This window comes from Panulirus ornatus, chromosome 2 (genome assembly GCF_036320965.1).
Source record: "Panulirus ornatus isolate Po-2019 chromosome 2, ASM3632096v1, whole genome shotgun sequence".
Lineage (NCBI taxonomy): Eukaryota > Metazoa > Arthropoda > Malacostraca > Decapoda > Palinuridae > Panulirus > Panulirus ornatus.
In genome coordinates, this window is record NC_092225.1 from 88,551,422 (window position 1) to 88,566,879 (window position 15,458).

General features: G+C 43.6%; 1 protein-coding gene and 1 long non-coding RNA gene across 19 annotated transcripts in view; one reads left to right on the plus strand and one right to left on the minus strand.

Moving 5' to 3' along the window:
- The window catches only part of LOC139758180 (uncharacterized), a 149,126-nt gene that overhangs the window by 59,713 nt on the left and 73,955 nt on the right, over positions 1–15,458 (plus strand). The gene's annotated exons all lie outside the window — the stretch shown is intronic.
- wupA (wings up A) overlaps positions 1–15,458 on the minus strand; it is a 38,172-nt gene that overhangs the window by 15,321 nt on the left and 7,393 nt on the right. For 3 of the 18 annotated variants that reach the window (XM_071679218.1, XM_071679314.1, XM_071679177.1), the window contains exons 3-7: positions 11,587–11,635; positions 8,799–8,843; positions 6,030–6,155; positions 5,629–5,752; positions 2,528–2,628 (exon numbers count right to left, since the gene is read on the minus strand). In XM_071679218.1, coding sequence (XP_071535319.1) covers positions 2,528–2,628; positions 5,629–5,752; positions 6,030–6,155; positions 8,799–8,843; positions 11,587–11,635 — 445 coding nt within the window. Of the gene's footprint in view, positions 1–1,998; positions 2,100–2,527; positions 2,629–3,323; positions 3,425–5,628; positions 5,753–6,029; positions 6,156–8,798; positions 8,844–11,586; positions 11,636–15,019; positions 15,054–15,458 lie in introns of all 18 variants that reach the window. The other 15 variants (XM_071679256.1, XM_071679208.1, XM_071679169.1 and 12 more) reach the window with 8 other exon arrangements.

A 15,458-nucleotide genomic window follows, 5' to 3' on the forward strand; every position in this document is an offset into this window, starting at 1 on the left:
TGCAAAATAAATGCAATCAAATGTCATTCAAAAATAAAAAATGCAGGTGAGGAAAATCTATAGATAGAAAAAACGAAGAAAGAGGGTAATGCTTGAAAGTGAAAAAATGAAAGTCGGCCTTTGGCGGATGCGCAGTATGAAGTGCCATACATGGGATGCTGGGTTGACCTCAGCGGGCCACGTGCTGCCCTGGGGACTGCGGGGGTAGGGGCTCACACGGGGCCAGGTCAGGTAAGGTCACGCTAATAAGAGGTTAAACGGGGGCTCAAGAGGTGCCCCCCGGCGCCCCAGGGGGCAGCGGGGGACTCCCTCCCGCTAGTTGGGGTATTTTGGCATGCAGTGGTTACGTGTGGTCCGGTTAGGAAGCGGGGAGAAGGCTTGGAGCCCATTTCCGAAGGCTCGTCCTACACCTAAGGACTTTAGCTATACACTGGAGGTTGTGGGAATTAGTAATGCCCTCCACAGCTAACTTTTTTTTTTTTGTTTTGTTTTGGTTCATTAAGCTCAACAAACGGTTTGGCCAGCCCTGGACAAATAACAAGAAAATGGGAAGCAAAACGAAGATACTTATAGAAACTGCAATTATACTGTTTGCGCCAAGCATTGGTAAGTTAGTTAAATGAAATTAAATGAAAAAAAAAAACAAGAGAATTGATGCCTCTTTTCTAGAGAGAACCGTGCGCCATGTGTGTTTCCCTCTAGGGAAGCTTTGTTCGTCCCAAAGACCACGGGACACACAGATCTACACGCACACCGCCTCTGTGTTCCGTGGTGGTGAGGCCACACCGGGCCCCTGGGAGGAGCCTCACCACGTGAGTGTGGGGTCAGGAGTAGGCCGCCCCCAGGGCGGAGGCGGGGCGGGCGGTTAGGTTCCCGAGGCCACGCCCACCCTAACCCTCGCCGTGACCACACTCTATTCTCACAGATTATACCACCATCAACTTGTGGGACTTTGTATCTAGTAACAGTGAATGTTTTTTAGTGTCTAGGAAAAAATACATAGAAAACTAGAATTTAAAAAAAAAATGTACAGCGGATTTTAGAAAATTTTAGGAAAAAAAAATTATAGAAGAAACTTGCCATGGAAGATGAGGCATCTCTCTAACACAGGACAGTCAAGGCAGCAGCTACGACAGCATTCCGTCCGGTGGAGTTAATGATAAGCACACGTGAGAGGAACTAAGAAGCAGAACACAAGAGGGAGAGAAGGAGAGAGATATAGTGGTCACACGCAAGCGCTCAGGGTGAGGGTGTCAACACTGGGAGGAAGCCACACATCCAGCCTGTAAATCATACGTACACCGCTCCACTGTACAGCCACTGTTCGGTGCACACCGGGACCCTGTACTGGCCACAGTGTGCACGCCAAGCTGCACTGTACACTGGACGAGTGCACACGACCAATCACTCGCGCCACCGTACGTCAGACAGCAACGTTCAGGACAGCGAACTGATTGGTTCCATGTTTACAAGCGTGAGTGTACCAAGCTTTGGTGTGTCGGGACGGTGAGGCTGCTGGTGAGAGGGGGGTCCGTGCACCCCTGTGGCACCCTTGCCGGCCCGACGACAACAAAAGCAGTAGCAGCAGCAGGAGGAGCAGCAAATTGTGGTGGTCAACCCTTGCGTCCGATAAGAGAGCACTTCATACAGGTCATGCCATTGCCGGGGGTCTACGCTACCCTCTACTGCACTCCTCACTACGCCATTCTACCCGGCAGCTACAGCAAGGTAACAGTAGCGTGTTGGCAACATTGTGTCACGTGTGAGGAAAAGTGAGCCAAACTGAGTAGGTATAAGGAGTGACTGTTGGGTCTAGAGCGAGGTATTGTAAGCTCGGCAGTGACTTGCGTCGGGCGCGGGCGGGCTTGGGAGGCGGCGGCGGCGGCGGCGACGGACGTGGGGTGGAGGGACGTAACATTATCCAGGGCTGGTCAAGCCGCAGTAGTCACACAGTACTACTAGCACTCCCGACTGGTGTAGGAGGTCGGGCCACTGTACCTCGTAATCTCTCCTGCGAACCTCATACTCAAGATCCCATTTCTGGGACTCGCAAAGGAACAAACGCTCGTGGTATTCCTTGCAGATTTCCCTAAGTGTGTCTATAATAGAATGTCTCGTTAAGGTATGACAAGTACGAGCCAGGAGGCTCTCGGGAGAAAATGAAAGCAGTACAACAGGTAAAACATACATACATATGAATATCGAATTGAAATTTAGCCATAACTAATGGGTAGCTACCAGTAATAACGATGATTTCTGGGTGATATCATGAAAGGGCTAATCTCTCAGAATGATTTAGACTATAGATATGGATGAAGTGAGGCCCTCCATAAGAAACAGCCTGCAAGGGAAGAGAATTACTACAGGACACTGGCTGAGGTAATGCCCTTGGACAGTAGGCCGAGAGCTACTACTATAGCGTGGCCGCAGGAGACCAGCGACACCCTACAGCCAGCCAGCCAGCCTGCAGCCGGCCGTGCACTAGCGAGCAAGGCAGCGTGCCGGCCCGCCCAGGGGCCGCTGTTACCTGATAGTCCTTCATTTTGATCTGGTGCTCCAGATCCCATTTGTCACCCTCAAGGCCTTCAATGCGGTTATGGAATTCCCTACACAGTTTTTGAAGCTCAGCTATAAACAGAAAATAAAAATAAAATTAGGGCGAAATCCCCCGTTTCTTAATGGAATGATGAGAACATAAAGACGTTTCTTCAAACACCTCCGACGCGGCGGTCTCTGCAAACACATAGAGGGACGGACACACACACACACGCACACACACATAGAGTTCGTGCTAAACAAACATGTTGGAGTTTTGATGTCCAGTGCGGGGTGGAGTGAATGCAGGGCCTGAGGAAAAACGTTAAATACAAAAAAAAAATAGCTTCTCCGCTAATTGGATCACTCGAACTAAAAAAATTAGGCCAAAAAATAATCAGAAACATGACATCTGTAGTACATAGCTACTAAGGCAAGAGAGAGAGAGAACTGCACTCGCAAATCTCACACGGTGAGTGACACGGTCATCGTTCAGCAGTCGGGTTACAAACGGAGAAAAAAAAAAAATCATTAAAAAGAAAAAAAAAAAAGAAAAAATGTCAACAAAAGTGAAAAAGAAAAAAAAATAGCATTCGGCGTTACAAGTGGATCCAAGATTGAATGAAGGTTGGTGATGGTAACATTCATATCAATCCCCCCCTTTTCCCTCACGACCAACCATCCAACCATACGACGTAAGAGCTGGTTGGGAGAGGTATAGACACCGGTTGTTTTGGTGGAGGGTGGTTGGCGGAGGGTAATTGCTGGGGGCAGTCAACCATACAAACCTCGTAGTCCTTCCTCATGATTTCCAGCTCGACATCATATTTTCCACTCTCTATCTCAGCGACGTGACTGTAGTATTCTTTAATAATAGCGCGCAGTGTGTCTGTTGAGGGAGAGTTAAGTTGGCATTTTCAACATCTGGCTGCTTTCTCTTATAGAGGCAACTTCCATGAGGCTCAAAAAGAAAGAGAAAGGAGTAAGTGACATCGGAGAAGTGTGCATCGTGTTTCTTTTGGTTGAGGTGTCATCGAAAATTACTGATGTGAAAAAAAAAATTGTATCAGTTGAGTGAAAGACATGTTCTTATAGTCATCTGAATGAGACAATCAGGACTTGTTTGATGGCAAAAACTTTCTTTTTATCTTTTTTTGGAAATTTCAATTTGGAACTTATTTGCAATGTTTTCAACACTGTGATGAAGGTTGTGATAACTTTTTTGAGTGGTTTGTGGAGACTGGGAGGACTCATTATCTTACTCGAGCTGTTTGGGCTCAGAACTCCATCTGAAAAACAAAAAAAAAAAGCAAAAAAAAAAAAGATTCATTGGTTAAAAATCGACAGTGTGTTTATGTTGGCGAGGCTTTGGTGTCGCTTGCAGAGCGCCAGAACACAAGCCAGCCGGAGATATGGTCGTCCAGCACTGAAGACTCTTTTCATTGTAACTTTGATCATTTGACTGATCGTTATTTTTTTCTTTCATTTTTGTCTCAGTAAACAACTTGTTGGGAGACTGAGCCAGCCGTGAGGTAGGATATGTATTTCTATATATATCTCGCGTACGTGTAACATACGTTCAGTTATAGTGACCATTACTGATGACTTTAAGTGTGTCAGTTCTTCCCCGGTGTGGGCTAAAGTTGTTGTTAAAAGTTATCAGAGAGATGGAGTCGTGTGTCCTTCATTGGTGTGAGATCGTCATAACCACCCTCAACCACTGTGACTGTCGGGTGTACTTGTTCCAGGGTGTGAGGTAACGTGTTCGTATGTGTCTCATCTACGAGGCTACACATGAGCTACCTACTACGTTACTACACATAGAATACAACACATAGCTGCTCCCATAGACGTCCAGATGCTGCACAGGAACCTGTCTTGAGGGGAAAGAAGTTTACATTTGCATTAAAGATAGATAGCCTACGTTACCCTCCCCGGATACCCATGCTGTCCTCTGCCACAGTTAGATAACTACATATCGGCCTCATATATAGAGTTTCGCCTACACAGTTCCCAATCTCCTCTGCTACTGACTGTACTCTCATCCTCATGCCCCACCTCCAGGTAATATATTTTTTCATCAAATTCATCACCACTCATTCCCATCTGTCTGTCTAACCTCCCAACATTGTGTTTACATTTTTCCTCTGACGTATAGTACTTCTGGCTCATTGACATCTCCCATTTCTTCCCACATCCCGTATTCCTCTGTATAAAAAAATATTTTCCATAGTCCTCATCCTACTCGTCTTATTCCCATCACACTTCACTTTGTTATTTCCCCCTAACATGTGTGTACCTGCTCCGCTCTGTCTACCTTCCCTCAGTCTGCACCAGTCTTTTCCTCGGGAATATAAATATATTTCCCTCCTGCGAGTCATAACTATACCGCCGCCTCAGTCCTCCTCTACGTCTGTTCTCCCCTCGTCGCGCCAATCATCCAGTATGATATCCAGTATGGCCTTCATTCTCTGTGGGCTTATACCTTTCGCTCATCCAGAATGATATCCCATATGGCCTTCATTCTCTGTGAGTTTATACCTTTCGCAAGTTAGAATCAGGTTACCGCACTTTCCCCGTGGTAGGGGTGGTTGCGTCTCCGGGCGAGATTGAACCAACCGATCCGGTTCTCACCACTAGCATAGTCGGGGACCCAGCGGACGGCAGCTCTGGCCACTCCCACATACTACCCCTCTCATTCTGTGATGCTTTACACTTGAACCCTCGCTAGGTATTTACCCGGTTTTCCTTCTACTCCGACCATGTCCCTTCTATCATCTATTTTTCTCCTTTTCTTTCGTCTTTCCCCCTCGCCCACGTATCCACCATATTCTTCCTAACATTAATTCTTCATACATTCTCTTCCGTCCCTTCTCCTCAGTCGAGACCCAGTTTCCCTTTGGCATTCGTGATTTCGGAGGTCCGGCAATCTATCTCCCACATTCACTCGGTATCCTTACTCCTCTCCCTACTCCTCTTCTTTCTAACCATGAGAACATTCTTGTCCCTTGTCTCGGGTCGTGGCTGGCGAGCGACCTTCCTCCTCCCCCTGCCCTCCCTCCCTCCCGACTCTCACCGTCTGCCTCACTATACCTTCATTTGCACCATCGAGGTTCTTGGGCTGGCCACAGCGTTGGTCAATGATCTTGCGCCTCTCAGCAGCCTTCCTCTCCTGTTCCTTCTTCAGTTCCTCAGCGGCTTTCTTACGGAGGAGCAGCTGTTTGGGGGAGGAAGTTAGTAGATCAAGTAGAGGTCATCCTCGAGCCTGCATGTTATATTGAGCAGCTTAGATACCCTCAAATTTATACATGGTCGAATGATCCGTAAATGTTAAAGGAATGAATATATCAAGTCTTTCAGCTAAAGCCTCTTAATCTTTAGAAGAAGAAAAAGATTGTTACTCTGTGTGTGTTGGCCAAGGTGGTTTTATGTAATACATTATTTCAGATATACAGAGTGACACTGGGAGCCTGTGAACATTCGACACAACTCACCCTGAGCTTCTTCTTACGCTCGGGAGTCATGAAGCCCTTCTTCTGCTTCTTCTGACTCTGCTCCTCCAGGCGCTTGCGCACCTCAGCCTTCCTCCTGTCGATTTCATCTTGCTTCCTCTTGGCTTCCTGCGGAGCGTCTAAGGGAGTCAGTGGCTGGTCGTGGTGGCGGGGAAATAAGGGCAGGGGGCTTAGGCCCCGACTGATTATCTTACACTCTACCGGGGGACTGATATCTGATATACCAAACATTGAACTTGTAGCAGTCCTTTTGAGGAATATTATTACAAATCAGTTAAAAGAAATATTTAAACTTTAACTGAACAAAAGTTCTTTGAAATTTGAGAATGAATCTGAATTTTATATATATACTTTTTCTCTACTTTTATTTTGGCTTAGTTATTAGTTCTGCTGTGTGTACCGGCCTCTAACGAGAAACTATATCTGTAAAGATGCAAGTACATTTGTCTCTGTCTGCTGGACGACTTGGGGAATGACTTGAATGGTCTTCAGTAAAAAAAACTATTTTGTACATGGTGTCTATAAATGTATCTGGGGGAAGGGGGAGGTTTTGTAAAATAAATTGAAAATAAAAGAAACGGTAAATAAAAGAATTAGTGATGTTGACATTATAACAGTTATTGCATTCGAGGGTTAACAACTTAAAAAATAGGGTAAGAGAGGGATTTTTTTTCTTTTTTTTTGAGGGAGGGGGAGGGGTGAAAATTATCAGGGAAAACAAAAACCGGGAAATAAAACCGTGCAGAAAGAAACAAAGTTTTTTTTTCGTAATCCATTAAGGTTTTTAGGATACTAGACTAAGGTGAAAAGTGTTAAGTGTACTTCAGAACGCCACCGTTCACTGTACAGTTTGGTCCAGGTCGATCTATTCCTTACTTCTTGTATCACTCTCCTATAGAACAACCATACTTAGTGTTTTTAAATACAAGAGCGGAATTTTTATATTTTGATTTCTTGTAGATTCATCACCGAGATATAGAGCTGATTAATCCAATGATCAGTAAGATACTTGCATGAAATTTACAGTAACACTGCTGAGATAATGGATTCCTGAACCAAGAATATAATGCGGCAGAATTTTGACATGAATGTGATCTCTTATATTGTATTATATATCATTTACTTTGAACATACATGTTCAAGGGGGAGGAAAAAATCCATATGTTTATCTATTGCAATTCTTTCACCTTATGTAAAGATCAAAAGAAAAAACATTGAGGACAATTCTGGTCTTCATGATAAAATTTTGACTGAAAACAAACAAGAGAAAATTGGACTTCTGTCAGTGCTATATATTCTTTTTTTTTTTGGTCATTTATTTTGGATTTGGTTGAAGGCTGTGATGAACGAGAGGCCAAAATTTATGTGTACAGAGTGAACTTTCCAACTGACCGTGTGACGGTGGCGCTCTGACCTCCTGTGCCCCTGCGAGTGAGAGGGGCTGGTGTGACGTCGACCTCTGGTGACCTCGACACAGCCCCCCACACTGACGGAGGGCCGAGGGGCTGACCAACTCACCGCCGTTGACCTCTGGGTCTTATGAGTTGGGCCTGGAAATAGTGATTATGGCCCTTTGGAAGGTTCCCGTCAGGAGTTGAACCTGGTGGGGTCTCTCTCTGTATATACAAGGTGACGGAATACGGGAGAGGAAATAAAAAAAGAAAATGGTATAATTATTGTGGGATTTTAACATAAAATTGACAACAAAAATCAGTATTTAGGAGGATCAGTGAAGAGGCAGTTTGTAAATACACTGAGAATGTTGACAGACAATCGTGGAAGGCGTCTTAGCATTGTCCTTCAGAGGAACGATGCTAAAAACTGAGAATGGCGACTGTATTCTCAAATGCAACAAGTGCTAGGATAGGACAGATGTAAAAGGGGGTGGTGAGTGGTAGGTGGTGCCCCGTAGCCGCCCATCGCTCGCGGGCCGCTAGGGTTGGAGGGATGTGGCCCGGGCCACACGGCACATTGCGCCTCCCTGGCCATCCCGGACATCACCACCGTCATCCTAGTATGGTTAGCATTGTCTGCCACAGCTGATCTAGAGTTGCGTTATGCTCGCTCCTGGGCGGGGAGGTCGAGATAATGACAACCTGCGGTGATCAGCTGAACGATGATGGTGTTATGCTCGCTCCCTGGCACAGGTTTGAGATAATAACATCGCCTGCAGGTCAGCTGATTGATATTGTTATGCTCGTTCCCTGGCACGGGTGTTATGCTTGTTGCGTGGCACAGGTCCTGAGATAATAACATCACAGAAGGAATCAGCCGAGGGATGAGGCGGGCCGGGAGTGGTGGCGAGGACACGATGGGCGTGGGTGGGTGTGTAGCGTGGTGAGCAGGTGCCACGCCCAGTAACGAGGCGGGCAACCTGCCGGTTACCAAAACTCGGGGGTGCTGGCAGGACGGCCATGACCTCACGTGGAGTCACATGACCTCAGTGTGACGTCACGTGACTTCAACGTGGGGGCAGGAGAGGCGGTCCTCGGATCTGATATTCCTGGCTTGGCTGGGTTAAAAATCCTTCAGCGTCTGAGAATTGACTGTTTACCAACTCTCATATTCATGAATATATGTATATCACCACTTGACACGTGAATTTACTTCTGTTAATCATGAACGTCATTGATCGTGAGGTAAAATATATATATATCAACATATGACCATATGGGAGATACTTCAGAGAGTATTGAACATGTATAGCCAGTTTTCCCCGCATGCAGTTAGTAGGAGACACTCATGACATACTTCCAAAGCGCGTTGTCTAGCTAGTACCTCGAGCGCCTTTGCCTTCTGTGGAGAAAGAGATGGTGGGGGTGGTGTGAGAGGGTGTGTCTGGCAGGGGCGGTTACTTGCAGCAGCCTCGCCCTGTCCACACACGCCAACGCATGCCGGCACAGACAGAGAGTAACGGACAAACGGCAAACAGGGTATGCAAGAACACACAGACGCTCGCGCGCGCTCAGACCGGCGACGACGCGAGGCGTCCGCAGACCACCAGGTGTAGACGCGCGCACAGACAGATCTTTGGACGCGCATATACACTGACAAATTTGACGCCTTCACATACAGGAACACGTAAACTCATGTACAGATACATAATGAATATGTTCACCAACACATACACATCGGCAACATCGTCTGTGTCTTGTTTTGAAAAGAGTAGAACATTCGCTGATCGTTCACCCATTCAGAATATATATATATATATATATATATATATATATATATATATATATATATATATATATATATATATATATATAATGCTTCTGGCTTGCTCTTTTAACTCATCAGTTAATTATGTATATACTTGTTCTATGTGATTGTGTAATTGTGTATCTGTAAATGTATATGTACGTGTTGTGTTTGCTTGCATATTTTTCTATGTGCGCTTGTGTGTGCGTCTCCAAATGTTTAATTGACTAATTAGTGTTGCTTACACACACACACACACACACACACATTTGATTCATCGATGTTACCAGACAGCCAGACTTGAGTCGCATATTTGTCTTGCAGGAGGTCGTCACAGGTCAGACTTGGACACACAAGACGGTGAAGTAACTGACAGGATCAAGCGAAGGGTCGAACTCCTTTTCTGTAGGGTTCTGGTGCCCACACATTAATAATGGTAACACGGGAAACATATGACTTTGTCTCTGGGTCATTTGCTGGGTGTTAACTGCGATCCAGAAACATTTGCTGGCGAATGTTTCTGTCACACGGGAAATGTTATACCGAGTAACTTGCCACCAGTCAAACGAACTTCGTGAAGTTAAAAAAAGATAAAATCATAAACAGAAAACGGTTTAGGGGGGTTAAACTTGAAATGTTGTAGTTTAGGGGGGGGGTTAAATTTGAAATATTGACATTAGAAAAACAAAAAAGAAAATACTTTCAATGGTGAAAATAAAAGATAAATAGTTATTAAAAATTTTGGGTGAGAATGGGATTATAATATAAAGAAATATATGTTAAACTAGCATGTAACTGATCATGTAACTGTGACTGCTTGGAAACGTTCAAATGTCGTAGGTTAACAAAAATTGAAATTCATCCATCAAATAAAAGATTTAATGAGAAAAAAAGAATTTCCGTCAAATATTTTTCATCCGAAATTGACGTGGCATCATCCCATTTGAATTACTCCGGGGAAGACCGAATATTGAGACAAGATTTTCTTCGTTCTAATGGAGAGAAAAAAAACTTGAAAGCGACTGGTGAGTACAGGTGTTCTTGATAATATATATATATATATACTGTCGAGACTGACGGGAAAATAAGTCGAAAATTTGAACTAAATGTGGACTAGATATTTCTTCTTTTTTTTTCCACTTATGATGAAACATTAATTAATTTTCATAAATAGACCAACACGTTCATATCAGTGTACACATCGGAGCTTGAGTTTGTCAGGAAACCGGCATGACGGTGGGGAATGGTCGACACTCTGGATGTGCATGACAAGTAGTGAGACGGGACAAGGGAAGAGCGGCCTGCTGTAAAGAACCGCTAATTTAAGATATATATAAATATATTTGCAAAAAAAAAAAAAAGATACTAAGAGCAAGTTGCTAGAAAAATTATTGTCGTCAGAAATCTAATAGGGCAAAATGCCACTGACAAGATTGCTAAAATCTACGTCTACCTCTACTTTTTAAATGTCTGTTTCAGGCTACTTCTACTGTCATACAGTTACCATGGTTCATCTCATGTGATAACTTCCTGTAATATATAAAACTGGTTATTACCATTAACAGGAACCTGTTATAAACTACTTGGCTTGGAATGGAACATAACTGTCAAGTTGAATAATTTCAGAATGCAAAAATCTACTTTATCGTAACTTTCTTCTTATGCATATATTGACATATATACACATATGTATACTTATATAAAACTATATTTTAGCTTCAGGTTATAGTTTTGAACAGACAAAATTCCGGATCGCCACGACCCTCCTCCAGACATGAAAATGCAAATTAATCTTCTTGTGAAGCCAAAGAAATGCATGGATTGAATCCGCTGCTCCGGAGAATTAGAAAATAAAGACATTTGATCATTTTGATGTGAACGGATGATAGGCTGATGATGTTCGCTCTCGCGCTAACTCCAAAGGGAGTCGTCAGCCTTGTAGGGGACCACGGTACCGTCGTTCGCTGCAGTTTTACGCCGATGCGTTGGAATTTGATTTTCCACATAGCGATTAACTCATTCATCTGTGGTAGACTTCATGGTTAAATGCTAATCTGTTAGTAGCAAAGTGGAGTTACCCTGTGTATGTGTAAGACATATAAACAAGGGCTACTCTCATTTTGAAAATATATATAGTGAGAAAAAGAAAGTCACTGGAAACACTTATTGTTCAGATATTAAAGTATTAAAAGTTGAAATATAGTACAGTTAGCAGCTGGCGAACGGCGGCCGTGTCCCCGAGCCATGCCCTAGGAGGAGCGTCATAGGCCCCGGCATTGACTTGGGTGAGGCCCATCTAGTGAGTGGTGTTAGTGGGTTAGTGACTTCAACAACTTACGGCCTCCTCGTCTTCCTCCTCGTCCTCGTCAGAAGTTTCCTCCTCACTGCTGCGAGAACCATCACAACATTCCAGATTAGCTTCCAACATGCATCAGCGTATCATCATCCCCTTGCATATATATATAAACTCATCACAGTCACAGCAACACGTCCGTAGCCCTTCTACAGGAGGGGCTTTAAGTCAAGCAGTGCTCTCATGACGTCATGTTACTAACCGGTACAAACCCATCTGGTGTTCCACGAATGGGTCATTTACGAACAGACCCAAGAAACACCAGATGTTGTAAGTGTAAAGGTAAGTAACAATCCGTCCAGAGTGCAAAAATATATGACTTAAAACGAGTCCTTCAAGCAGGAGCTTTACTCCATTCACCCTCCCAAGGGTCTCCAACAAGACCTTGGACGGCGCTGGTGTTGGACTGTTGTCGGTAAAGATCAGCGGTCTTGTCTTTCTCGTGCTTTTAATGATGTAAACAACGTTCAAGCTAGTTTAAACACATGACACCAAACTTGATTTGCAAAGTCTTGCGTTATTAGGAAGGAAGGTAAGGTGTCAACAGCAAGAGCTTGCAATTTCTTGATTTGAATCATAAAGCACGAGGACCAAGACAAGACCACGCAAGGAAAGGGTAGCCGGTGTGATAGGCTTGGTTGTGAGACGATTTGAAAACCACGAAGCCAAGAGCTTGCGAGAACCACATCTAACGGTTTGAAGAGTTTGAAAAGGACCTGCCCCCATATTGGGTTCTCTTCTCAGCTGAGTACTGACGAAGTGCAACAGATTTATGTTATTCTTGTACCGTCATCCTGACTGGCTCTTGCAAGTCTCAGCATTTTTGGTTTCGAAAAGTAATTGAGCATTATGGTTTCCACGTGGGAAGCAAAATCATTAAGACGTAAAATGTTGCCGTAACCTGGGCATTGCTAATGAGACTAGGGCATTCTTATTGGTATTTGGTGAATGATTACAGGAAAAGGATTTATCCCTCTGTACAATGTACATGCTGACATTTATGGCAACATTTATGTTCTTATCTGTAAATAAAATATTGCTGAACACAGTTGGAATGTCGCACTGCACGAATAGATTAATATGAGTCTTGGAATCGGAGAGGTCGGACGATTTCGATTCCCGATCTGGCGATAAGATAGCTTCAGCTCTTAACTCTTACCTATTGTATCTTGACCACCATCAAGACGTGTTAGTAGACAGAGACTCATGTTGATTTATTGTGCAGTGGGGAGGCACAGGCTAGGAATCTGCGTAAAATAAAATAGCGCTATTGCTTGCTGCCTGAGGTTCATCCTACTCGTTGGCCGCTAAAATGTTGTTACCCATATATAAAGCACCTAAAACGAGTTATAAACTTAAAATAGATAATCTATCAAATTGCACGTGTATATGTGGTTGCACTGATGATATATTGTAGATTTTTTTTTTCTGCCTACACACTCATTGGTGAATGTGCATCTGGTGTGTAGAATAACACCGTGTATAAGTGCTAAATGAATATTGTGTGGCTATCCAGTGTAAACCGAAAGAGTCTCAAACATTCGGTAAGTTTCATACAGGATTATAATATCTAGAAGGAAATGGAGCGCTCGCCTTCTGTGTAAGAAAAAACTAACAAAATATAAAGAAAAAAATAAACAAAGGAAATAAGGAATCGGTTACCCTAATATTTCCTAATTCAGGTTAGCGTAAATCTAGCGCTGCTTGGCAGAGGTAAGGTATCCAACTGTTGTTATTTCATTACTACACTGAAAAGTATTACTAGGATTGTGAAAATTACTCGCAGTATCTTGCAAAAACACTAGTGTGGGAGGTTGATATATATATATATATATATATATATATATATATATATATATATATATATATATATATATATATATATATATATTCCTATGAGTCCATAGCTACGTTTCTTCGTTGCATATCAACTGACTTATATTTCTCTCCTGTGTTTCCCCTGATGATGTGATTATTACACGAAAGTGCACTTGGGAAGATATCGTATTTCATTTTCCCGTGGACTCGTAGGAATATACTGGATCACGCGCAAAAAAAGAGAATGTGATCTTTTCCTATATATATATATATATATATATATATATATATAAAGAAAAAAAAATCACCCTCCAAAGTAGTGACGTGCTAATAAGTAGTAGGGTGAGGGGCATGACTTGATGGGTAACACACAGGGCGGAACCATGGGAGTAGGTGTTGCAGTCGCTTCCTGGCCGTCAGGTCCTCCCAAGAGCGACCCATCCACTTACCCCACAGGAACGCCCGCACACCTACTTACACCTGTCTGGCGACTGGTCCACTAGAGGAACACTGTACCGCTAGCTGGGAGTGTTGTGTTTTATAGGATGATCCATCACGGGACGTTCGTGCCTTGCTCAACCCCGGGGAAAACACAGTGGAAGGCAACATGACCGAGAGGCCAGAAGTGTGATATGTATCCCCTTTCCCTCAGTCTCATAAATAATAAAGAATGACTTCTGAATTGTTGATGAACTTGGTGCTGTCATAGGTGTGTTGACTAGGATCAGAAACTTGCAATGTCAGAAACGAAGCGGTTTGATTTCCGATCCTTCAGTATGTCAGAAACGAAGCGGTTTGATTTCCGATCCTTCAGTATGTCAGAAACGAAGCGGTTTGGCTATCTTTTAAACGTTGTTGAAGTCACCGAGTTCTTTTATTCCCGTGCTTAACGTGTCTTCAGAGTCTCCAGCAAATAAAAGTCCCGTTGAAGTGAATGAAGAAGGTTGGTAATGTTTCCCTCCTTGATGTTTTCCCAGGGGTGATCGCACCGGCAACCTCCCATCCAGGCTGGAACCATCCTAGGCTCAGTTATCATATGTAGCCTTGCCATCCTAGGCTCAGTTATCATATGTAGCCTTGCCATTCTAGGCTCAGTCATCATATGTAGCCTTGCCATTCTAGGCTGTTATCATATGTAGTCTTGCCATCCTAGGCTCAGTTATCATATGTAGCCTTGCCATTGTAGGCTCAGTCATCATATGTAGCCTTGCCATCCTAGGCTCAGTTATCATATGTAGCCTTGCCATCCTAGGCTCAGTCATCATATGTAGCCTTGCCATCCTAGGCTCAGTTATCATATGTAGCCTTGCCACACATCTTACTTCATGTTTTCTTGTACACTTTTTATCTTTGAATGTTCGTGTGACAGGTGAATAAAGGCGCAGTACGAGGCAGAGTCTGTGAGGGGTGGTAAAGTTGGCCCGGAACACGACCATGTACCTACCGTATATTGCATCGTCTGTGCTGGTCACGTGGAAGGCAAGTACAGTGGATCTAACCTACTGCCAGCCAGTGTCGGCTGGTCACCTTAACGTTATTAGCATTGTGAGTGTTAAATGAAAAAAAAAATGTTAATGTTTAATATGGAACATCTTTGTACCTCGTCTGCCATGGTGTCTCCTTCCTCTTCTGAACTGTTATTTGGGGGAGAAAATGAGATTATTAGTATATATATATTTACATTTTCCGTGCACATACACCAACTCGTCGATTTGCTTTTTTTTTTTTTTCACCTAAAGGAAGAAAGCTGGATCCACGCATTGCTGTAGATCCCTGATGTGGATTTCTTACTTATCTTTTTCTACTTCTCATAGTGGCCACCTCTTCTACATCTCCAAGCTTGCTAACCACCGTGGTTCGTATGTGTTTGTCTGTGTACAGTCACCTACGACATAATTGTGTAAATCATCCTTATCAATAAACAGTGGGTATCTAGATTTCGTCACAACTCGTCTATATAATGATACCTGCTGTTACTAACACATGTAACCAGAGTATGATTTAAAACTGTGTTATTGGCTTCATATAGATTAGACTGG